At 55.6% G+C, this 9,979-nt stretch overlaps 1 protein-coding gene across 3 annotated transcripts in view; it reads right to left on the reverse strand.

The window, feature by feature from the left end:
• Nucleotides 1–369: 369 nt before the first annotated feature.
• MFN2 (mitofusin 2) overlaps nucleotides 370–9,979 on the reverse strand; it is a 27,996-nt gene continuing 18,386 nt past the window's right edge. For all 3 annotated transcript variants that reach the window (XM_073903340.1, XM_025855735.2, XM_073903339.1), the window contains 8 exons: nucleotides 8,666–8,792; nucleotides 8,144–8,248; nucleotides 7,789–7,891; nucleotides 7,131–7,351; nucleotides 6,339–6,494; nucleotides 4,738–4,934; nucleotides 3,791–3,925; nucleotides 370–2,456 (listed from right to left, as the gene is read on the reverse strand). In XM_073903340.1, coding sequence (XP_073759441.1) covers nucleotides 2,387–2,456; nucleotides 3,791–3,925; nucleotides 4,738–4,934; nucleotides 6,339–6,494; nucleotides 7,131–7,351; nucleotides 7,789–7,891; nucleotides 8,144–8,248; nucleotides 8,666–8,792 — 1,114 coding nt within the window. In that variant the 3' untranslated portion in view covers nucleotides 370–2,386. The remainder of the gene's footprint in view (nucleotides 2,457–3,790; nucleotides 3,926–4,737; nucleotides 4,935–6,338; nucleotides 6,495–7,130; nucleotides 7,352–7,788; nucleotides 7,892–8,143; nucleotides 8,249–8,665; nucleotides 8,793–9,979) is intronic.

Here is a 9,979-nt window from a genome sequence, read left to right on the forward strand (position 1 = left end):
CCTGGAGCACACGTGGGGGGGGCCAGGGAGGCGGACAAGTCACTGCCGAGGGCCCTTCAAAAAACAGAAAGCTCATAGCCAAGTTCTCAGAAGGCAAACTAGGGTGGGTCAGTCTGAGTCATTACTTTTTAAGTGAAAAATGAATGGCTTGGAGTTACAGCGAAATCTGTAAAGACATCACTCTAGATTTCCTGGTTCTTAAAAGATCAGTTACGCCTTTTGTTCTCAGAGTATCAGAGTCCTTCCAAGAGCAAGAGGAACCCACAGGCAGATTACAGTTGGAACTTCCCCTGAACAAAGTTAAGGTCATTTCAAAATACAACCTGCAGACGTGGTTTGCATCAGAGCAGTAAACTGAGGTCCCACAAAGTGTTTCCAACTAGGTTTTATTTTAGTGCCAATATCATGAGCAATGATACAGGAGTAATTCAGGCAAAGAGATCACCTTAACTACATCAGAGAAAAAACTCACTGTGTCAAGCACGTCTCACACTCCAGCAAATGAACATAAAACCGGAGAACAAAGTTAGCAGCATTAAATTAAAGTGCTTTTTGCCACGCTTCTGTCAAGAGTCTTTCCCTCACTGGGATAAATTTAATTTTACTTACTGTATAAGAAACTCAAAATTCCATTCATTGCCCAGGGGCTACATTCAAAAACATTCAGGTTTAGTTATTAAATAATTTCTTTTTCCCCAAAAAGCACAAAATTCATTGGAATTGTGTGACAATGATTTCTCCTGACAGGCTGGGAAGTGACCACCATCTAGGCCTGGCAAAAAGCTCAGAACATTCCCCTGCCGTGGGAGGACCTGGGCGAGGTCCACCACTTGGTTCCACACGGCAGGTGCACTAAGGGTCTGAAAGACAAGTGGGCACCTGGAGAAGGTGCCACCTGCATGGCCACCTACCAGTGAGCAGAGGCCACCAACTCATTTCCCGGAAGCCGGAGGGCGGGGCGTGGGGATTGAAGAGGACAAGGCCCACCTCTCTGCCTGAGCCCCACCTCTTTCTGGGAGACAGGACCTGCTGGTTTCTAGGAAGGTCTCAGACCTGAACTATGAAGGCTGCTTGCCCCAGTTAACACCTTGGAGACAGGAACCTGCCCCCACTTCAACCAGTAACAATCCCAAACTCAACAGGAAACATTTCTCAAAGTTAACAGGAGGCCAGGTAAGGGTCAGTAAGAGGCTCTGGGGATCAGGGAGGATGGGAGGACCGGAGGATGGCTGCTGGGTCTCCCACACCATCTCTCAGCCAGCTGCAGCCTCCCTGGCACAGGAAACTTAGTCCAGAGGATGGGTGGCCAAGGGCAGCCTGGGCCAAGGCAGGGGCGGGAGCGTTTCTTAAGGAACCTAACAAGGATGCAATCAAGCTAACAGTGTGGGCTCTCAGACCCTATGAGCCCCTCACAGGGCAAGGTCATACAGAAGGCCCTGTTCTCCGTGGACTCCACATTCTCCAGCCATCCTGGATGGGGTCCACCCTTCTCCCTCTGCCATCTCTCCTTCAGCTACATCCTTGAACGCTCTGGACCAAACCATCTCTGACCAACAATAAGACCAGACAACACGGGCTAAGGACCGAAACCAGAACAAGGGACCAAAGAAGAGGAGGGAGGTCAAGGCCCTCCCTCATCGTGGAACCAGCTACCTGCTCTCTCCACACGGCCCCTCCCCTCAGCCACCCTGACTCCAGTCACTTCTGCAACATCTTTCCCACCCCCCAGGGCAGCGAGGCCTGCCCCAGCCTACAACCCAAGGCAAGCCCCACACCTCCAAGACGTGTCTGAAATGCTCTGCTGAGGGAGCGAAGCACAAAAGCTGAAGGGCCAAATTGACACACACACAGGCAGCAGCCCTTCTGGGACGGACGTGGCCTTTCTGGAACTTGTTCTAATGCAACCTGGGAAGAAAACTCAACCCTAAGGCGGCCTTTCTCTGCAGGGGTGCTGGAGTGTGCAGCAGGCGGGTGTGCTTGGGTCGGTGTTAGTGTTGGCCGGAGAAGGGGGTCTGCCTGATACCCTTAAAGGCTCCAACCAGGCATGCTGCGGTGCGGGCAGATCCCAAGACCTTGTCAGGCACTCAAATGAGTTTCAATCAAGTGCACCCGACAAAGCAAAGACTCGACTCCTTGGTACCATGCTATCCACAATCACCATTTAAAAAGTCTCCTTTAGGGGTACGAGCCAGATCTTCCTGCAACAGCAGGCAAAGGGGGAAAAAAAAAAACACTAGCGATTAGGGGCTCAAAATGGTATGAGACGGGGGTGCTTTCGCTCTCACGGTGGCGGCCACGGGCAGGAGCTGTGCGTGGCCCTGGTGGGAGGCCCACACGGCTGGCGGCACCGCCCTTCCCCACGCGGGCTCCGGCTCGCGGCGGACCACTATCTGCTGGGCTGCAGGTACTGGTGCGTGAACATGTTGAGCTCGCTGTCCAACCAACCGGCTTTATTCCTGCAGAGAAATGGTTCTTTTGTAGCACTCAGAGCTGGTCACGGGCGATAGTGTGACAGGCCAAGCGCTGTTCTAAGGACGTTTAACATGTAGCTTCGTTTACTCCTCTGATCACCCCCACTCCACAGATAAGGAGAAGAGGCCCGGAGAGGTCCCATAACTTCCTACAGTCACACCGTCATGGTGAAGCCAAAAGTCGGGCTTTTCTGACCTTCAAGCCCTATGCTGGCTTCCCCTGACCACAGGCAAGTCCCCGAACTGTCCGGAACTTGGTTTTCCTGCCTGTAGGTGAGGGGCTGGGTTGCTGGATACATAGCCCTTACGGGTTCCCCCCGTCCCCACTGGTGACGAGCAGGAGAGACACACTCCACCACACACGCCCCCCCATGAGATGTTCCACGTGTCCCTAGAGGAGGCCTGAGCCAGGCTGGTGGGCGGGGAGGGTGCATCTGCACTGTCAGGGAGGGAAAGTCCACTTGTCACCAAGGGGGCTGGCACTGACGTCAGCGGCGGGGGCAGGAAGCACAGGGTCCCCATGTGCAGATGTTATCTCGGGCTGAGCGGGCCAGGGACCTTTGCACAGTGCTTTTAGGTTCAGCTCTGTGGCTCTGTCATGAAATCCTGCTCCGTCTTACAGATGAAAACAACGAGACCTAAGAAAGCTCCGTGACCTCTCCAAACATGAGGGCCTGGGCCAGAACCCAGGTCTCTGGCTCCTTAGAATCATCCTCTCCAGTGAAGCACGGACGGAAGCTCTGACTTTCAACAGGGACCCCACGTGGATCTGGGCGCCAACGCGGGCCCTGCCAGCCACCAGCTGCCTATCCCGCTCTCCTGTGGGTAAAAATGCTGACCTGCCCCCTTCCCTGGGCTGAGAGAGAAATGGAGTAAAGCGTGTGGCAGGTCTAGCCCAGAGTCCCCAGCACACAGTAGACAACGAAAGATAATCAATGTGCAGAGTATCACAGACTGCTAGCACCATGCACGCCTGGATTCTTCTACTCCTGGCCTGACCATCTCCTATGGGACCCCAGACAAGTTACTTAACTTCCTTTTAGAAAAAGGAAATGGGTCACATGAGCCTGGAGGGATGCCGAGGGCTCAAGTGCCAGCCACGGGCCGCTAAGGAGAAGCACACGCCTTGGTTCCTCCACCATCAGCACGGCCCTGACTGCAAGCATCTGGACGCCGGGGCCCTACATCTCGTTGAAGCTCTGGTGGCACGCCATCTAACCTCTCACACACGAGGGAGGTTCGTGTCCACGCCCAAGCCACAGACGCGCCCGCGCCGCACACCAGAGCCCACCACCTCCGAGCACCCGGGCCGACCTCACCTGAGCAGTTTTGCTTTGCTCTGAAGTGAATCGAGAACTTCAATTTTCTTGTTCATGGCGGCAATTTCCTGCTCCAGGTTCTCCCGAGTGACATCGACTTGCTGGCACAGATGAGCAAAGGTCCCAGACAGCTCCCTGGGGGAGAGAGAGGCGGAACACCGTCGCTGGCTAAATCCTACCGAGCGCAGCGCAGCCCGTGTGTCAGCCGCCGGTAGCTCTGGCCAGCGCCAGCGCAGCGTGGCACAATCCTGCCCGCCCCCTGCCGAGGCCGTGGACGTCACAGCCACCACCCACTCAGCATCACCACAGGGAGCGAGCCGGGAGCACCCTGGCTTGGGCACAACGGGCCAGGATTCAGATCCTGGCTCTGCCGCTAATCACCCAGGGGCAGGGGAAAAGGGACGACTCCTCCAGCCTCAGTTTACCCATTTGAATAAAGGAGATGCCAATACAAACTACGTCTACTTCAAAGGGGTCACAGAGGAAATGAGAAATGAGGTGCCAAGTGCCTAGCAAGGGGCCCGCCACACAGCGATATAAGGCAGGCCGGCCAGTACTCCCATCCACCAGCCAGGCCAAGCAATCCAGCCCCAGCTGCCCAAAGCTAAGCCTGTGGCTTAGCATTTCAAAGCTCTGCCTACAAACCAAGCCCTTCAAGGCAACCTTTAATAAATGCTACAAGTAATGGCCCTCGTCTTCGTCTTCCCATACCCTCCCCTCCTGAGGGGAACAGAGGCCTACGTGGTCCCAGCCCAGGACATAAGGTGTCCCTGGAAAGACCCCTCTCCCCGTCCCTGGTCTCAAAGCCGGCATGGCACAGCTGAAGGCCAGTGGCAGATGATGCTCGGGACCCAGCGGTTTCCAGGCCAGGTCCAAAGGGAAGCTACAGGGAAGTCCTGAGCCACAGGCGCCGGCGCTGGCCCCTCAGCACGGATGAGGGCACTCACTGCTGGACTTGGTGGCTGCAGTTGGAGCCAGTGTAGCTGATGATGAGCTGTAGCTTCTCGCTGGCATACTCTACAAACTGGCGCTTGAAGGCCCTCTCCTTGGCCTTGGTGGTCCAGGTCAGACGCTCGTAGACATACAGGAGGCCATAGAGCCCAAAGGAGAGGGCGATGAGCCGCCAGCCCACTGCCTTCCACACCTGCAGAGGCACACTGATGAGCCGACGCAGACTCTCTGCCATCCCACTGCCCATCCTCTTGGCTGTCACCGCCAGACTTGCCCAAGGATCCCAGTTCAGAAACAGGGGTAACTGAGTGTTGGCCACATGACATAACTTGTGCAATGGAGGTGGGAAGAAAAGGAAGGTGGTGTTAAGATGAGAAGCATAGACCCAGACACTCAGAATTCCTAAAAATGAATGTGGGCATGCTCCACAGTGACATTCCATTCCAATGGCACTGACAAGTAGGATTCTGCATTTCGTTCCCTGGCTAATGGTTCCTGTTGGTCTGGTCTGTAATACGTTGGGGTTCAAGGCAGCGTGGTTATGGTCAAAGAGCACTGGACATGGAGCTAGAAGTCAAGGCTTCAGTGCTGCCTGCCTGCCTGCAACTCGGGCAAGTTTCTTTACACCCGTTCTTCCCAAAAGAGGCATAATGGTCTCCACCCAACTCACAGGGTTGTTTGGGTAAAATGGGGTATTAAGACAGTCTCATGCCCATCGAGTCTCAGCATCTGAACTAATGACCCTCTGTCCGCTCACTGTCTATGAATAAAGCAGCACAGCACGCACCACCTCCGGAGAGGGAAGGCAAGGGGCCTCAGATTTGCCCCCCCCCGCAGCCCTCCACGCCAAGGACGACCCCTGGCAGTTCTGTCATCGTCACATCTGCGACCCCTGTATAGCTCGAAAGACCTCAACCGAGAAAATGAGGCCGCAATGTCAGGAAAACTCAACGTATTACCTAATCTGGCTGCACTGTAATCTTGGGTCAGGACGTGGGGAGCACCCTAGTTATCAGGAAGGCACCCTGTGATCTCAGGCCCTGGGGTGGGAAGGGCAAGAAAACCAGGAGACAGACAGACAAGGGTTCAAGGCCCAGCCTGGGCTCTTTGTCTTAAACCCGTGCAGGTTTTGCTCTCAGCCTCTTCACCTACAGACGAGAAGCACCTGGCCACACCCACCTATCTAGAACCCAGCTTTGTCCGTTTCTCAGGCCTCTTCTCTGCCCATTGTGTGGTATGGGCCTCAGTGGGGCCAAACACGGCCTTGAGATCAGAGTTCCAATCCTAACTCTATGTCTTTGGCAAGCCAACAAGATGTTCCTCCTCTGTAAGACGGGGCTGCTGTTGTCGAAACCCCATGTTAGTGGAGCGAGACTTAAAAGAAGTCAACGAATACACGATGAAGCCTGGGCTCAGGCTGCGCACTGCTCCCCACGCGACCACAGTGAACAGTCGCTGGTGGCCGTGAAACCACCGGCGTGCCCACCATGACACACTACGGGGCCAATGCAGGGACCCCCGCCAGGACCGTGCCCCTTGGCCCCCACCCGCCCGCCCACCTGCCCCCAGCCTTCCCCGGGCAGGGCTTGTCACTGACCACGCCTCCGACAACGAGAATGCCCATGGAAGTCCTGGACGTCAGGGAGGCCAGGCCAGTGACCATGGAAACCATGAGCTCTTCCTGGGTGAGGGAGCCCTGCGGCAGCGGGGGCATGCTGGGGTTGGCTGGCGTCAGAGGCATGGGGCGCTGCACCTGAAGAGGGACAACGAGCGGGGTGAGAAGAGTGTGGCAAGTCTCTCATTCCATAGAACCCTCGGGGAGCCTCCGGGCCCGGAGGCCGGGAACAGGCTCACAGCGTGGCTCTGCAATTTCCAAAAGGCAAAAAACCAAAAACCAAAAACAACAGCAACAACAAATGAGCTTTGCGTGCAGCCAGGAAAAATTTAGGCTTCGTAACAGATATGCCAGCCCCAAGGGGAGCACTAGGGGACCCCACAAAATGTAAGCACTGGCCGTCCCACCAAGTGTGGGATGCGCACCAGGAACAGTACACACAGTAATTCAAGTGGGAATGGACAGGAGTGGTTTAAAATCTGAATTGTGAAATGGTGCCATATGGGTACACTTAAATCTTCTATATTTAATAAACGCTTATTTTAATATAAGAGAAAAAGTTCAGCTAACGTTTTAAATTTCACAATTATCAGTGCTTAGGGTAAGATACAACTGATTTGTGGCAAAAACCTGGAACCGCGGTGTGCTGTGTGGCTGGCAGCAGACGTGCCATGGCTGTTACCGCAAGAAAGGCCCGTCAGCCCGGCCCGGGTGTCTGCAGGCAGGGTGCAGAAGGGCCTCTACCGAGGCCCGTGGGTCAGGGACGCTGCTTGCCTGGTCATTGTAGCCCATCAAGGCCCGGCGGCTATTCTTGGGGCCCAGGAACCTATTCACCAGCATGGTCCAGCCGAGGGAAAAATGGAACTCGATGTCCTCCTGAAAGTCAGCACACAGCTTGTCACAGTTCAGGTCATAGCTGAGGGAGAAGCACTGCCGAGGGACCAGCATGTCTATCTGACTCCGCACAGACGCAGGAAGGAGGGGTTTCAAACCATCTGTCAGGAGCAGAGATGAGAAGGCCCATCAGTTCGGCCCCGTGTCGCACATGGAGGCCGTGCCGGCCACCGCCGAGGCTCGTACTGACGGTTCGGCAGGAGTGGGCCCATGGGGCCCGTGGGGCTGCAAGTCCCTCTCCCAGAGAGGCAGGCCAGCGCTCCCCAGGGGTCTGTGGACCGGGGCACCACACCTGCTGATGTTTATGCCCCGTGTGAATCTCAGGACAGGCCAAACCCTCAGCCTGGGACAGTCCCGTGGGATCACCCAAGACAGCTTCCGGAGTCTGTGTGTGGAATGAAGGCACAACACACCCCAAGAACCTGAGGGTCTTGAGCTAACTCATCATCAAAGGTGACAGACCAGGAAAGGCCGTTATTTCTGTGGACGGGCCTCCAAAGTGGACCTCTGGCAGCGCGAAGCCCCCCGCAGCACTGACCTATCATGTCCTGCTGCATGGTCTGCAGGGAGTTGGTGATGGCCGTGGAACAGCGGTCGGACATATTCCGACCCAGTCCTTCCTCTATATGGCGGTGCAGTTCCTGCAAGTGGAAGGGAGAGCTTAAGAGAAGCAGCACCACGGTCGGGAGCTCCTTCTGGGGACCAACCTGAGGCTGGTGAGCCCGCACCCGCAGGTGACCACGGGACGCTGAGTGAAGCCCGGGTCCTGCCCCCTGGCTGAGGGGCCTGGACACAGACCAGCAGGGGCTGAACCACTGTCCCAAGTGGGCTATTCCACCCTGTAGCCAAAAGGGATGGGGGTGAGAGCAGAACACCTGCCACTGACAACTCACGTTCTTGTAGACCTTGAGGACCACCGGGGAAGGGTGGAAATCCATCTGGTATTCGTCCACCAGCACCGAGAGGCGTCTGATCTCTTCCGCCATGGCGGTGGACACCTGCGGGACGGGGTGCACCATTAGGTACGGAGGGCGAGCCCGCTTCCATCCTGCAGTGTCAGGAGAGGCTACGCGACGCTCACAGACTGCACCAGCTCCCCCATGAGCCGGCAGTCTCCTCAGCTCACTTGCGGCGGGAAACCTTCTGAGGGAGAAGGGCTATGACAGAGGGGCGGGCAAACGCTCACCCGAGATGTGGAGGAGAGGCCCGAGGAGAGGCCCGGAGGATGGGGGCTGGCCCAGGGGGCCCCAGGTGGTGGTGGTGGGGGGGGTACTGTGCGCTCGAGTCAGGGCCACAGCTCCCTCCAGGAGGCTGAGAAACCGCCAGGATGAGGGCATGTGCTCTTTCACCTTCCCGGCACCTGGGATGCGACTTGGGAGACAGATCTCCCCAGGGTGCGCCCTCCCGCTCCTTACCTGCCTCTCCACCTCCTCCGTGATCTGCTTAATGCGCAGCTTGTAGTCCTGCGCCAGGAGCTCCAACTGCTTGTCAATAAACCCCAGCCGCTCTTGCCGCTCCTCCCGCATTTCCAGGCAGTAAACCCTGAGAGAGCACCCACCGGTTTCAAGAGCAGGTCCCCGCCCAACCCAGCGGAGGAGCGAGGGGACACCGGAAAGCCTGCGTGTGCCCCGGTGGTGGCCCCAGCAGTATCACGCACATGCGGAGAGACGCGCTCTCCCCCCTCCCAGCTGCCAGCCACGGACTCTTGGGTCTTCCACCTCGGAAGGGGTGGTGGCGGGGCAGGGAGGCTGCTTTCAGGGGGCTTAGAGAAAGTTCTGCCCATTCACAGAGAAAAACAAAGAACTCAGCCTCACTAGTCATCAGGGCAATGAAATTAAAAAGAGGTTCTACTCTACGCAGGCAGAAGCCTGACAAAAATCAGCAAGTCTGAAGTGTTGGCAAAGCTCGGGGAGCGCCGAGTCCCAGCAACGCACTGCTGGTGGGACTGGGAGCGCATTCAGCTGTTTCAGAGAGCAACAGAGGAAAACAGGGTAAAACTGAAAATGCACACACCCCAAGATGGAACAGTTATACCTCCAGGAGTTAATCCCAGACAGACTCTTACAAATGTACACAAGGGGACCGTAAACTGGTGTCCCCTGCAGCAGGGTTTGCAATGGGAAAATAATGGAATCTAAAGATCAACCCCGGAGGGGTGCCTGGCTGACTCAGTCAGTGGAGCTTCCAACGCTTGAGCTAGGGGTTGTGCGTTCGAGCCCCATGCTGGGCACAGAGAGCACTTAAATAAACAAAAACTTTAAAAAATCCATGGGAAAATGATGTATGTTCCCAAGGGAATACTCAATGGCAGTTCATAGTCCCAAACTCCAACTCCACGTTATCAACAGGGTAGGGGGTGACACCAGTGCTGAGCAGAAGCAAACACGAGGTGCACTAACCCGGGCAGTCCCGATATGATGTCCCTGTATTTAAAGCAACATTACATATTCTTCAGGACCTATGTGAAAGTACTTTTTAAAGGATGACAGCTACACACCAAATTCACGGTTGTGGTTGCCTCTGAGGAATGGGCAGGATGACAGCGGGGCAGGGGCTGAAGAATCAGAGCACGTAATGGTTTTATTTCAACTTTAAGATAACGTAAAGCAAATGCTGAAGGAATCAAGATGTTTTTATATTATTCTCTATATTTTCCTTATAAATTTCTATAAAAAAAAGGTTATTTTTAAAAAAACATGGGACGCCTGGGTGGCTCAGTTGTTGAGCAT

Source organism: Callorhinus ursinus, unplaced genomic scaffold, assembly GCF_003265705.2.
Source record: "Callorhinus ursinus isolate GAN/ISIS: 27379988/994484 unplaced genomic scaffold, GSC_fseal_2.0 scaffold18, whole genome shotgun sequence".
NCBI lineage: Eukaryota > Metazoa > Chordata > Mammalia > Carnivora > Otariidae > Callorhinus > Callorhinus ursinus.